Source organism: Oncorhynchus masou, unplaced genomic scaffold (assembly GCF_036934945.1).
Source record: "Oncorhynchus masou masou isolate Uvic2021 unplaced genomic scaffold, UVic_Omas_1.1 unplaced_scaffold_1920, whole genome shotgun sequence".
NCBI classification, from domain to species: Eukaryota; Metazoa; Chordata; class Actinopteri; order Salmoniformes; family Salmonidae; genus Oncorhynchus; species Oncorhynchus masou.
In genome coordinates this window covers 1-15441 of record NW_027008417.1, presented here as the reverse complement: position 1 = coordinate 15441, position 15441 = coordinate 1, and the positions used below count along the sequence as shown (strand labels likewise).

At 41.3% G+C, this 15441-nt stretch overlaps 1 protein-coding gene across 1 annotated transcript; it reads left to right on the top strand.

The window, feature by feature from the left end:
• The first annotated feature begins 10328 nt into the window (after positions 1 to 10328).
• Positions 10329 to 15241, top strand: LOC135532585 (protein ANKUB1-like). Its single transcript, XM_064960062.1, has 4 exons — positions 10329 to 10341; positions 10623 to 10843; positions 14778 to 14988; positions 15132 to 15241. Exons 1-4 carry the CDS (start codon positions 10329 to 10331, stop codon positions 15239 to 15241), a joined length of 555 nt encoding a protein of 184 aa, XP_064816134.1.
• Positions 15242 to 15441: the final 200 nt, after the last annotated feature.

Here is a 15441-nt window from a genome sequence, read left to right as displayed (position 1 = left end):
TCACATACTATTGGTGATGAGGCCCTGGAATGGGAGATATCCCCAAGCTGAGCCAGAACACCCTCTACAAATTTCTCTCTCTCAATAGAGAAGTCTGATCCTTTTTCTCCAACAGTGTACAGGGGGTCCTCCTTTGACATCTCAGTGTTGTACAAGACCAGAAGCTCTGAGATGACATCTTTGGTGCAAGTTGTCAGAAGGAGCTTGCTTTCTTCTGACTCAGTTTGTGCCCAAAGAAGTTTTGAGCTCTCACTTAGGCCTCTTTGTAAAGTAACTTCACCAGTGGACTCTGGCAACTGAGGCTCACTCTTACTGGGCCTATATTTCATGTCTAAGCAAGGAAGTGGAACTGTCTCCTTAAACTCAGCATTTGTGATGTTGTCATCAGATGTGACAATGCTCTTTAAGGCACATCGCTGAAGCTTGCCGAAATAATCTTTCAAGTTGTTTTGGATGCTGTGGTAAATGTGAACAGCAGCAGACCAGGCACTCTTCTGTTGGGGACTCTCTTCAGATTCAGCCAAGGACTTCATATCTGACACGAAAGTCTTAACAACTACTGACGCTGCTGAGCCCACTGGGTGAATTGACTCTGTCTTTACAATGCCAGACAATGTTTGACCTGACACAGCACCTGTTAACTCAGACTGAATGACTGAACTAGGAAAGCTCAAACTACTGACTTTTTTGGCAAGAACTCCACTCACTGCTTGTATTGCTGATGTTTGAAACTCCCGGCTGGAGAGTTTTTGGATGCTCTTAGATGTGAGCGTGCAGGAGGAACCAGATTCACTAATATTGTAGCTGCTCTCGTATTTCCTTATCAGGGCATCAAGATCCTCAATGAAGCCAACATGCGATGCCAAAAACGTGATCTTGTCCTTCAGATCTTCCAGCAAATTCTGTTTGTTCTCGTCAACAAAAGCCACCATTGTGTCAGAGATGGTGGTCATGACTTGCCCTGTTAGACTCTTGCTCTCTTGGTCAACTTTTTCAAGTTTAGCAGCCAGCTCTCTCACCATGCTCTCAGTCACCTTGGTCTGTGAGTCTCCCCTTACCGGTGTCACTAGAGAGGTTTGACTTGCGGAGGCACTCTTAACGACCACTGATAAGGCCGACTTGACATCTTTAGCCAACTCTGCCATTACAGCAGGGGTTAGCATCATAGAGCCTGCACTTCCAGATGGAGAATTGGACATGCATGCAAGTTTGGAGAGAGAACCTTGCAGGCTGTCCTGCACACAGGTGACGAGGGTGTCCTCTGAGACACCTAAGAGGACTTGTAGCGTCTCAGAGTTGGTTGTTTTCTTCTGCACATCAGACAGAGAGGTTAGAGTCCTTGAAAAAAACAACAGAAATCATCAAAGTCAAACAAATAATATGTTAGGCTGTGATGCACATTCAGTGTGTCAAATACATCTGCACCATTGAAAACAATGAGGAAAACGCTGCTGTTTCTCTGAGAAAAAACCTTAGTGTGATGTCAGCCTCACTGCTTAATTTCTAAAGCCCAATTAAATGTTTTTTTTTGTATAAGTCATTTGTATTGAAACTGGCCTGTAGATATCTATCTATCCTGGCAATATCTATCCTCTACAAAAATCCAAATTGCTATAAACTTCAAATACTGTAACATCTAATAACTTCAAGGACAATCATAAATACAAGGCAGTTTGAAGAAATGTTAAAGGGAAATTTCTAAATGTTTCAACTTCATATTCATCATCTCCAGCACCACCCCAACATCAGCATATGTGAAAAACGGGCATTTCTATGTTTTGTAGTAAAAAAGAAAGAGGAAGATAAGTGTTTTCTATGACATCATCAACCAATTAGTAGGCAATGCCTACTCATAATTGGTTAAAATCACACGATGCACACTGATGATGTCATTAGAATCTAGAGCTGAGCATTTAACTTACATTTTTGTTATTTTTCGGTTTTTAAACAACTAATTGACCGACGTCGGCTCAATAATTTGAATTCCATATAGATAATTGTTTTCCTCTTCTGTGAGCTCGATGCTCAGTTTCTGTAGAGATAAATCCAATCAAGCACGAACTATGCAATGTAGTAGGGAGTTGTAGTTTCCAACAGGCCAATATTCTACATAGTTTAGCACAGAAAATATGGCAATTAATTCCATTGCACGCCCACTTACTTGTCCACTCTGTGTGGAGCAGATACGGAAACCTCATTGACTGAGACGGAGAGACGAGAGAATGCATGAGAGAGATAAAAAGCAGTTGCGTTGCGAGGATTCTCTACCTGGAAATACATGATCTAAGTGATTGACAGTTGGTGTTCAGCGGTCATAAAAGTAGGTCTTATTTACTTAGAAGAACTACTAAAATAGTGATTTTGTCAGACAGGATAAGCAGCAGCTCTATAGAGATGAGTTGATGACTTGGAATGAAATAATAAAGTCATCAAATAAATATTTTATATGAGAAAGTAAATGATGGTTGATAAGTCATAAACAGTAATGGACAGTCACTACCATCATGGGACTTTTATTCATTGTTTGATTATGTGTTGTTACAGCATTCAACACACATAATCCATAGTGCATTCAATGTCTAAAAAAAAGTATTGAAATCCAAAACCGTGATTATTTTTTAAATATTTGAAACGAAACCAAACCAACCTCAAAAAGCACTAATTTCTCAGCACTATTGGAAACAGTTACGTCCCTCTATATTTTTTTTTACTACAAAGCATGGAAATGTGTAATTTTCACATATGGTGATGCTGGAGATGAATATGAAGTTGTTAAATTTCCCTTTAAGAACATACCTCATGGCCCCCTTGGGCAGGTAGCTTCCACTGCCCTTAGTCAGGTAAATCTCCTTGAACTTAAGTTGTGATTCCTGCTCTTCTTCCTCTTCCTGCTCCATACAGTTGGAGGAAGGGTAGGGAGTCGGGATGCGAAAGCTATTGTAAGACTTTCGACTGCCTGGCCTCTTAGGTACACCAGCCTCAGTAAATCTCACGCGGGACTTGGTGTTAGTCTTATCGTCTAACAGACTGGTGAGTGACGCTGTGAGAGATCTCTGTGACAATGGAGAGGAGGCAGTATCTTGGATGCCCAGTAGTTCGTAAAGACCTGGGATGATGATCTGCATCAGCTTGTCCGATAAAAACTGGACAATCCTCAGACACAAGCCGGCAAGCTGTTGTTTTGTCAGCTGTATTCCAGAAACAGAAGAAGTGTTTTAAAATGTTGCATAGTGCGTCTTTCAAAAGCTTATGAACAAGGTTAAACATTAGGCAGAGTTTTCATGGTAATCTCATTAAATTGTCAGTAACATGATCTTACCGGGTCAAACATGCCCTCACGAATCCCCCTCCATTGCCTGAAAACAATATTGTTATAAATGTTGTCATATCAGGATGCGTGGCAGAATTATTTTTATTTAATTATTTGCCTGGTCGTGAAGTTATACTTGCTTTGTGTCAGTTGTTTTGACAAAATTGCAGTGTGACAACTTTTCTAGCACTGAAATTTTTTTGATTAATCTGTTTCTAATTTGATCCTATTTCCTTGAAGGTGTGATAGTACCAAAGAAAACAGAATATACTTCTCAGTTAGGTTTTGAAGGAAGTCCATAAGTGTCTGATGTTCTACATTGTTGAGCTTCCCCTCTTCTGTGGTTTCCATCACTGAGGTTGCTCTGCTCCTGGTAGAATTGCTCTGCTCCTGGTAGAAATGTAATTATATTGCAAATAATAATATCAAACTTAATATACAACAAATATCATACTGAAAGAACTTATGAACTGTTAAAGAGTGGAGGAGCATTGGCAACGTTGGACAAATTAAACAACTGAAACACAACAGAGATGGTTGTGGTACGTCAACATTGCCAATGATAGCATCACTATAACTTTTTATTGGATTAATGTTGTAATATGAAATGACAAGGTCAACTTACCATCTCATTGACAGCTTCAGAGGTCAGGTGGTCATCCACCACACAGACAGGCAGGTCTAGAGACTGGGACAAGGCTCTATGGTCATAACCAGGAGAGAATGGAAAAACATCAGAGCAGTCCCAATGGCAGAATCTAACCACTGTCTTCATGTCAAAGACTCACTCACTCATTTGCTTTGTCAAACCTACCCCTTAGAATGACTTTGATATTAACACTGAATATATTTTGTTATTAAGAGATCTCTCAATAATAATTCTCACAATAGCATATTGGTAGTAGTCAGTGACATATTAAAGCTAAGCAGGGCTGGGTGTCGTTAAAACCCTGGATGGGGTTTGATCCTGGGCTGAGGTGCTGCCCAGCCTATTGTTTTTTTCTGAAAGTGTATATAATGTTTAAAATCTGACATGGTTTGTACAAATTCAACCTATTTTATACAAGGTTTGGCTATGCTGAATTTAGTTTAAAATGATGACATCATCCTGTGGTTGAAATTTCACCCTCAAAACAACAGTTAGACCTATACCCCATTATATCCACTACGCCCCCCCCCCCCCCCACACACACACACTTTATATTTTACCAATATATATGCGACCACAGAACCCCCCCTCTTGCACTCACTTTTTGTTCTGGCACCTCCCAATTTACAAATTAAGCTCTGCTTCAGATTTTTTTTTTTTTTACAAGGCGTCAGTTAAGAACAAATTCTTATTTTCAAAAATGGCCAAGGAACAGTGGGTTAACTGCCCGTTCAGGGGTAGAACAACAGATTTGTACCTTGTCAGTTCAGGGATTTGAACTTGCAACCTTTCGGTTACTAGTCCAACTCTCTAACCACTACCCTACTTGTCTTCATGAAGGGTTTCATGTGAGCCTGGTTGTATCCCCCACTCAAAAAGACGATGAGAAGTGTGCTAAATTCCCAAAGTGTTTTCAAAATGCGTTCAACCATCTCAAAGCACAACCAAATTCCATTGGAAAAAATGTCTGATTCCTGGTTTAGCTGTCATCTAAATGTGTTTTCACAGCAATTTGAACCATTTAAAAGCACAACAAAGTTCAAATGGGAAAACAATGTCAGACATTTTGTAATTATACAACTACTGAAATGTTTTATCAATGTGCTTTATCTAATAGCACAACCAAATTACCTGGATTGTAGTTGAGATTACATTAAAAGAGCATGGTGCAAGTGATCAATGCTGTTTGAGATTCTGCGCAGATTATTATAGCAATTGGGAAGATCTTCACAGATCTGCGACCTTAGAATGCTATTCTTTTTGTTCCTTGTTTTTTTCACCTTTTATTTAATCAGGTAGGCCAGTTCTGCGACCTTAGAATGCTATTCTTTTTGTTCCTTGTTTTTTTCACCTTTTATTTAATCAGGTAGGCCAAGAACAAGTTCTCTTTTACAACTGCGACCTGGCAAAGATGAAGCAAAGCAGTGCGACCAAAAACAACAACAGAGTTACACACGTCACTACCTTGAACATGCACGCTTTGTCAAAATGTGGCGCTCATTTTAAGGTTGAATTAATACGGTTCCATTCGTGTGTAAGGTACACTGAACTTTAGGCTATCTACTGTATTACTAATGTAATATTGAATTGTGTTTGGTTGACAACGAAACCAAATATCACCATTTGAAGGAGACGTATCTTCTGCTTGGATAGTTCCTTCTGTGCCACTGACTTAGTCTGGCTTTAATTCCAGTTTGTCGAAAAATGAATCATTTTTATGTTAGATTCACGTCTCCATCTCAACCAGAAATCTAAGTTAAAGAATAGGTCTACATTTAATCAAATCAAACTTTAAATGCACTTTAAATAAAGTTTGATTCAATTTAGTCCTATTATTTAACTTAGATTTTTGGTTGAGATGGAGACGTGAATCCAAAATGTGAATGATTAACTTGGAAGATTCAATTTGAAATCAACCAGAGCTTGAGACACTAGGCCATACTGTATGCCTTGTCTATTAGTTGAACTCTGGGTTGAATTGAAACAATAGCTGTTACATCTCATTTGCTTTGTCAAACCTACCCCTTGGAATGACTTCGATATTAACACGGAATATATTTTGTCATTCAGAGATCTCTCAATAATAATTCTCACAATAGCGTATTGGTGGTAGTCAGTGACATATTAAAGCTAAGCAGGGCTGGGTGTTGTTAAAACACTGGATGGGGTTCGATCCTGGACTGAGGTGCTGCCCAGCCTATTGTTTTTTTTCTGAAAGTGTATATAATGTTGAAAATCTGACATTGTTTCAAAGGTGCAAATTCAACCTATTTTATACAAGGTTTGGCTATGCTAATTTTGATTACAATGATGACATCATCCTGTGGTTGAAATTTCACCCTCAAAACAACAGATTATGTTGATGATTCAATGTATTTTCCAAGAAGATTCCATGTCACAATACATTGACAAATTACGTTGAAACAACGTTGATTCAACCAGTTTGTGCCCAGTGGGATGCCTGCGCTGTAACGTGTTCGTAGAAGATAACACTAACCACTGGTACAGGGTCAACTGTTCTTTCACCCCCCTAATAGGTCATCTGATCCTAAACCTGTGGTTTAAGACAACCGATACCTTGAGCTGATTAAAAATACAAATTGACCAGAAACATGCTAATTTTGAAACAAACCTATTGTATATGAAGATGCTTGTGTTTCCAACTTCCCAAAGTTAGTAAACATCCAGAGTTTAGAGGATGAAGACAGTGTAGGCCTATACCCCATCTTATCCACGACCCCCCCCCCCCCACACACACACACACACTTTACATTTGACCAATATGTATGGAGCCACCAGCCCTAAAGCATGAACATGTTTTTTTGCTAGAAAATGTGGATTAAGAGAAGAAAAATTATCCTTTTCGGTAGTTTCATCTAAATAGAAGGGCAACATGACATTGACAAACCTTGTCATATCTGCTTTCACCAGGATTTAAAAACCCAGGCTTTCCTAAAATGTTTACCTCAGCCAGTTTAGAACCCAGGTGTGTCTGCAAAACACATGCACTCCTCCATAAGGTTCATGGCTTGCCTATTGTTTTATCCCAGTACAAGAGGGGCAACTGGATTCAGGATTAAACACAAGCAGTCTTTAAGGTATATCTTATTACAGTTTAGGCCTACCTTATTATTTTCTTCCATCTGGTAAAATCATTTTAAGGAATGAAATCTGTTTTGTTGCTAATATTATTATTAGTTGTAGGAAAATACAGCTGTAAAGTACACGAATCAGCTACTTTCTGAAGGGAAGCCAAGCTCATAAGCAATTTAGAACCTACAGACAATTATGACAAAGTTGGAACGCATGAATGTGTCACAAACGCCTTGTGGTCACATGTTATTTTAGGGCGTGGCTCCGCATTCGCGACCGGGTGTCTTATTTCTGTTTCCCGGTATCCGTTAATGCTGGAATTTGCGATTAATACTTTTCTCATGCTGAAACCGGATTAGATACATACCGGTAGTTAAATGTCAAAAATTATTATATTCGCAATGTCATTAAACAACAACAACATAAGTAGCTACTACATTTTCGAAACATGATTTTGTCATCAGTTTAGTACCATTTGTTTGATTTTGTGGACCCACGACTAGCCTTTATCCATGTTAGCTAGTTGCTAGCGATGCTAGTCAGCATAGGCTGCTACGTGATAAATAGTTCGCATTAGCGAATTAGCTACCCAGCCTAACAAGCTGTCACATCCAGTGGAAACCGATGCAACCCTGCTGCCAAATAAGGGCTAGCTCGATGACCCGTGGTAACAGTGAGGTCCCCATGAGTTTCAAGGCTTTAATAAGTGCTATCGTGCAGAAAAAGCAAATGAAATACTGGTTGATGAGCTAGTTAAGTTAGCAAGACGGATATGACCGTTAACAGCGTGCATGCACAAATGCATGACGACACATTGAATATAAGTGAAGCAGGCATGCAGAACGAGATCGCCCCACCAAGCCAGATAGTAGAGGGGTACAACAACGCCGGGACACAGAGGCATAGCTCATACAATTATATTTTGTTCCAGTCAATGACAATACATGTTGAAAAATAAATACCTGCGTCAAATATATGGCATTGCATGCTAGTGCAAAGATAGCTTGCATGGATTTTTAAAAAATCCGGTGACCACTAGATGTCCTCGTATATCCACATTTAGATCAAATATACTTGATTTTTCATCAGTACTGTGAATGACAAGCCCACTGAATCGAATTAATAATCTTTATACTCAGCAGGTAGAGGCCTTGGTACTTCAAATCAGTGCTTAATTTGAGCCAGAACAGGATCCGGCACCGTTTCGTTCTGGACTGCTTTGTTCCGGAACCTATTTGGCCGAATCCGGTACCTCTCCTGCCATGAAAAATAATTTTCACTTTTTGCAATGTAACAATTATAATAAAAGCGATCAAAGTTCATTCGAGTTGCCTCTTCGTCAATTATCCTGCCCCCTCATCTCTCCAGAGTTGCACTTCATCATTTGTTTCCTTATAGAATCATAGCTGCATGAAGGGTTCTGGAGGAATTTTCTAAAGTTACGGAATTACTGCTGTCTGTTCAGAAATAAATTATATCATTCATAATAGCCTAATACGTCACGAGAAGCCCTATAATTTAGCTACAGAGGACCAATAGCTTATTTTTTTAAATAGCCGAGCTGCGGATTGTAGCCCAATAACAAAGAATAGCCTACAGTCGGGAACGCGAGGCAAATCTGTCAGTGAAAAAACAGCACGCAGACAAAACAGGCCTTTTGCAATATTTCAAATACAATCGAGGGAAAACACAGGTTGAAAAGCAATGACTCTTTCTGAAAAGATAAGACTATGCTGTAGACTACCAAAATATTTGATCAACTCCCAAACATTGTTTTACAAAACAGAGAGAGGGAGAGATAGGCTTTTGACACGAGCGCATCGACAATCTCCAGCCAGTGAGCTGCGCATCATTGGGTGAGTCAGTGAAACTGGAAAGCATTTTTAGGACTAATTTCCTCCTCATATTGTAGCCTACTATATGTTTCTCCACAAACCTAGGCCTATAGGCTATTGATGGATTCAAGACAAGGTCGTTTTTATTGATCTCAGATACTAAGTTTGTCAGTGTCAAAGTAGCCTGCCATTTCGATCATTTGTGCGGATTAAAAAAAGATGATGCCAAAGTCTCCAGTCATGTAAAATTATGTAGAATTTCACGAAATGCGGTTTTAAAAAGGCCAACACTTTCCCGGACCCTAGGCTACTAAAACTGTTCCCCATGTGTGTGTAACAGGGTTGGTTATGTTTCCACTTGCCTCTAAAGAAATGTGTATTTAATGTTCAAGCATTGTTATTGGTTAGTTCAACTCTGATGACAATAAGGTGTGTTGTGATTGGCCCCGCTTGCAGATCGGGGGAGATCGCGAACGTCAGGTCTCACCAGTATGAAAATGTGATGCAAGGGGTAGGTCAGGTTATGAATACTGTTTTCTGTTTTACAATGTGTACACGTTTTCTGTACGTTACTGATTTATACATGTGTGGGTATATGGTACCTGTTGGTGATTGACGGGCTTTCTGGGATGTGCTTTGGCATATGATTGCTGTAAATAAGTGTGTTAGCTAGCATACACCGATGTAATGGTCACATAAGCCACTGCTAACATAGTTGTCTTCATGCTACAGATTTTGCCATCGACAGCCATCAATACCGTTCAGCTCTGCACAGCTAACGTGCTGTTTCCCATTTAACAACAGGTATTTACACATGTTATATTGTGTATTGTATTTTTGAATTTTGTTCGCCCAGTATGAAAATGTGATTGCAAGGGATTTTGCCATCGACAGGCATCAATATCGCGAAGCCCTGCACAACTAACGTGCTGTTTCCCATTTAACAACAGAAATAAATGCTCAACTGGGACCACTGGCCGAAGTGATTTATATTGAGAAAACACAACGCATGGAGAGTACATATACATCTGTTCCATGTGCACCTTCTATAAGTGGCTCTACCCAATCAATGCTCTATTATAATAGGTGATCTTTTTTCTCATGAGTTCTGGTACCACAGAACCCCCCCTCTAGCACTCACTCTTTGTTCTGGCACCTCCCAATTTACAAATTAAGCTCTGCTTCAAATTTTTATTTTGCAAGGCAAGTCAGTTAAGAACAAATTCTTATTTTCAATAAAGGCCTAGGAACAGTGGGTTAACTGCCTGTTCAGGGGCAGAACGACAGATTTGTACCTTGTCAGTTCAGGGATTTGAACTTGCAACCTTTCGGTTACTAGTGGTGTTGTGAAGCAGTGTGGCTTGGCTTGGCTGGGTTGTGTTTCGGAGGACGCACTGCTCTTGGCTCTCGCCTCTCCCAAGTCCATATGGGAGTTGTAGCAATGGGACAAGACTGTAACTACCAATTGGATACCACTAAATTGGAAAAAAAGAAAGAAGTCACCTTGGGGGTTTGTGGTATATGGCCAATATACCTCCGCGTTGCGTTGTGCCTAAGAACAGCCCTTGGCCGTGGTATATTGGCCATATACCACACCTCCTTGGGCCTTATTTCTTAATTGTACACAATTGGACACTTTTACAATTATTGTATGGTAAACATTGACATCTGTCTGGGTGGAACACCCTCCATAATGGGTGTCTGTGTGGGACACCCTCCATTACGGCTCCATCAGTGTTGAGCCCTCTCACTCTGATTGTATGGGACACTCAATTACGGCTCCTTGTGTTTCCAATCTTCTTCCTCTGGCAGGATTACTTCCACGTGCAACTGTCAGACGACAAGCAGGTGAGGCACTTCCTGGAGCTGAGCTATGCTGGTGCCATCCTTCGGGACAGCTGGGTCCTGACAGACGTTGGCATCACCCCTAGCAGTGCCATCTGCTGCCTGCTGAAGGTACCAGCCGAACACCTAGCTGTTTCTACCCGTGCTTGAAAATGCATATCAAAGTGAGCTGGCTATTGCTTGAAACAGCTTCATACTATCATTAACATAAAGTGTTTCAGATATAGTGTGGTGATATATGGTATGGTGATTTATAGTGTGGTGATGTATATTATGGTTATATAGTATGGTTATATAGTATGATTATATATATTATGGTGATATAGAGTGTGGTGATGTATAGTATGGTTATATAGTATGGTTATATAGTATGATTATATATATATTATGGTGATATAGATTGTGGTGATATATAGTATGGTGATATAGATTGGTTATATAGTGTGGTTATATAGTATGATTATATAGTATGGTTATATAGTATGATTAGGTGATTTAGTTAATTCAAACAGGTGCCATAAATACAGGTAACGAGTGGAGGACAGAGGAGCCTCTTAAAGAGGAAGTTACAGGTCTGTGAGAGCCAGAAATCTTGCTTGTTTGTCGGTGACCAAATACTTATTTTCCACCATAATTTGCAAATAAATTCATTAAAAATCCTACAATGTGATTTTTCTGGATTTTTCCTCTCATTTTGTCTGTCATAGTTCAAGTGTACCTATGATGAAAATTACAGGCCTCTCTCATCTTTTTAAGTGGGAGAACTTGCACAATTGGTGGCTGACAAAATACTTTTTTGCCCCACTGTATAGTGTGGTGGTATATAGTATGGTGATATATAGTATGTTGAGGTCACCCTGCTTGAGACTTAAAGTAATATTGCCCTTGCTCAACCAAGACCATGGTTATGGTAGAGTGATTGGTTAGTAAGGACACTGCTTTATACTGAGACCATGGTTATGGTAGAGTGATTGGTTAGTAAGAACACTGCTTTATACCGAGACCATGGTTATGGTAGAGTGATTGGTTAGTAAGAACACTGCTTTATACCGAGACCATGGTTATGGTAGAGTGATTGGTTAGTAAGAACCTCGACCTCAGTCTGGTGTTCGCTAACAGTATCTGAAGAGTCTGTATACCCAGTGGTGTATAGTACAGTAGAGCACAGCAGAGTACAGCAGACTACAGTAGAGCACAGCAGACAGAGTACAGCAGAGTACAGCTTGACAATCTGGACCCTCTATTTCTGAAACTATCCGCCGCCATTGTCGCAACCCCTATTACCAGCCTGTTCAACCTCTCTTTCATATCGTCTGAGATCCCCAAGGATTGGAAAGCTGCCGCAGTCATCCCCCTCTTCAAAGTGGGAGACACCCTGGACCCAAACTGTTACAGACCTATATCCATCCTGCCCTGCCTATCTAAGGTCTTCGAAAGCCAAGTCAACAAACAGGTCACTGACCATCTCGAATCCCACCGTACCTTCTCCGCTGTGCAATCTGGTTTCCGAGCCGGTCACGAGTGCACCTCAGCCACACTCAAGGTACTAAACGATATCATAACCGCCATCGATAAAAGACAGTACTGTGCAGCCGTCTTCATCGACCTTGCCAAGGCTTTCGACTCTGTCAATCACCATATTCTTATCGGCAGACTCAGTAGCCTCGGTTTTTCGGATGACTGCCATGCCTGGTTCACCAATTACTTTGCAGACAGAGTTCAGTGTGTCAAATCGGAGGGCATGCTGTCCGGTCATCTGGCAGTCTCTATGGGGGTGCCACAGGGTTCAATTCTCGGGCCGACTCTTTTCTCTGTATATATCAATGATGTTGCTCTTGCTGCGGGCGATTCCCTGATCCACCTCTACGCAGACGACACCATTCTATATACTTCCGGCCCGTCCTTGGACACTGTGCTATCTAACCTCCAAACGAGCTTCAATGCCATACAACACTCCTTCCGTGGCCTCCAACTGCTCTTAAACGCTAGTAAAACCAAATGCATGCTTTTCAACCGATCGCTGCCTGCACCCGCATGCCCGACGAGCATCACCACCCTGGACGGTTCCGACCTTGAATATGTGGACACCTATAAGTACCTAGGTGTCTGGCTAGACTGTAAACTCTCCTTCCAGACTCATATCAAACATCTCCAATCGAAAATCAAATCAAGAAACGGCTTTCTATTCCGCAACAAAGCCTCCTTCACTCTCGCCGCCAAACTTACCCTAGTAAAACTGACTATCCTACCGATCCTCGACTTCGGCGATGTCATCTACAAAATTGCCTCCAACACTCTACTCAGCAAACTGGATGCAGTTTATCACAGTGCCATCCGTTTTGTCACTAAAGCACCTTATACCACCCACCACTGCGACTTGTATGCTCTAGTCGGCTGGCCCTCGCTACATATTCGTCGCCAGACCCACTGGCTCCAGGTCATCTACAAGTCCATGCTAGGTAAAGCTCCGCCTTATCTCAGTTCACTGGTCACGATGGCAACACCCATCCGTAGCACGCGCTCCAGCAGGTGTATCTCACTGATCATCCATTAAGCCAACACCTCATTTGGCCGCCTTTCGTTCCAGTACTCTGCTGCCTGTGACTGGAACGAATTGCAAAAATCCCTGAAGTTGGAGACTTTTATCTTCCTCACCAACTTCAAACATGTGCTATCTGAGCAGCTAACCGATCGCTGCAGCTGTACATAGTCTATTGGTAAATAGCCCACCCATTTTCACCTACCTCATCCCCACACTGTTTTTATTTATTTACTTTTCTGCTCTTTTGCACACCAGTATCTCTACCTGTACATGACCATCTGATCATTTATCACTCCAGTGCTAATCTGCAAAATTGTAATTATTCGCCTACCTCCTCATGCCTTTTGCACACAATGTATATAGACTCGCCTTTTTTTGTACTGTGTTATTGACTTGTTAATTGTTTACTCCATGTGTAACTCTGTGTTGTCTGTTCACACTGCTAAGCTTTATCTTGGCCAGGTCGCAGTTGCAAATGAGAACTTGTTTTCAACTAGCCTACCTGGTTAAATAAAGGTGAAATAAAATAAAAAAAATAAAAAAAAGAGTACAGCAGAGTACAGTAGAGTACAGCAGACAGAGTACAGCAGGCCGTATAGTAGGAGAAGAAGAGGCCCTTTGGGTTCATTGAAATACATATTCATAATATTTCTGTTAACAATTTAATCTGCCTGCACCCAGATTAAACGAGATGGTGGTAGATTATAAATTTAAATAGCATGGACCTTTGATTTGTCTCTGGATAGAAATTGCCCTTGGGCACAGATCTGGGATCAGTTTACTCTCACCAAATCCAACCTTTACCATTAGCAGTAAAAACACAAACCAGACCTAAGATCAGTGCAAAGGAGCCACTTCATCTTACCCCTGTAATTATATGACTCCTAACTTATATATACTGAGTGTACCAAACATGAGAAACGCCTTCCTAATATTGAGTTGCACCCCGCCTTCTGCCAGCAGAACAGCCTCAATTCGTTGGGGCATGGACTCTACAAGGTGTTTGAAAGCGTTCCCCAGGGATGCTGGTCCATGTTGACTCCAATGCTTCCAACAGTTGTGCCAAGTTGGCTGGATGTTCTTTGGGTGGTGGACCATTCATGATACACACAGGAAACTGTTGAGTGTGAAAAACCCCAGCAGCATTGCAGTTCTTGACACAAACCGGTGCACCTGGCACCTACTACCCCATTCAAAGGCACTTAAATATTTTGTCTTGCCCATTCACCCTCTGAATGGCACACATACACAATCTATGCCTCAATTGTCTCAAGACTTAAAAATCCTTCTTTAACATGTCCGCTCCCCTTCATCTACACTGAAGTGGATTTAACAAGTGACATCATGAAGGGATCATGGCTTTCACCTGGATTCACCTGGTCAGTCTTTGTCATGGAAAGTACAGGTGTTCATAATGTTTTGTTTACTCGGTGTATAAAACACAACGTAGGTATTTATGTAAAACAAGTGAATTTACTGTATGTCCATGGTCTTATACTTCAGCGGGAGCCGGTGGTGCGTGTGTTCAGTGCCGTGACGGGGGAGACCCTCTCAGTCTTGGGCACTGTGTTTCTCCTGAGTACGTCTGTGGCCAGGCTCATGACCCTGGTGTCCCAGCAGTGTGGGCTTCCCGTCAGCTCCTTCAGACTGAGATCTCCCACCGGCCTGCAACTCTACGACTGCAACCGGCTGCACGACTACGCCATTGACCTGGGTATGGCCTTCCTTGTGCAGTAGATCAATGGTCCTCTGGCTCAACACCTTATGGATGTAACACAGAGACAAATGGACTGTATGGAACACATTCTTGGTTCATGGCAATCAGGAGGACAACCTGCATGTGTCTCTGTCTCCCAGGGGCTACTCTACGGTTGGACACCTGGGATGGGTGGGCAGAGTTCCTCAGAGGCTGCTTCCTGGGACACAGACTGACCGTCAACGACACCTGTCTAGGGAGAGACCTGTGATGAGGTCAGAATACACATCTACACACTGAACTGTATGATAGACTTACTATCAACAGTGATGGTACTGAACCTTTATATAGCTTACAATGATGGTACTGAACCTTTATATAGCTTACAATGATAGTACTGACCCTGTATATAGCTTACAATGATTGTACTGACCCTGTATATAGCTTACAATGATAGTACTGACCCTGTAT

Coding starts and splice junctions, on each gene's coding strand:
- LOC135532585 (XM_064960062.1), top strand. Junction 10,844..14,777: donor CCATCTGCTGCCTGCTGAAG/GTACCAGCCGAA, acceptor CTTATACTTCAG/CGGGAGCCGGTGGTGCGTGT. Junction 14,989..15,131: donor CGACTACGCCATTGACCTGG/GTATGGCCTTCC, acceptor TCTGTCTCCCAG/GGGCTACTCTACGGTTGGAC.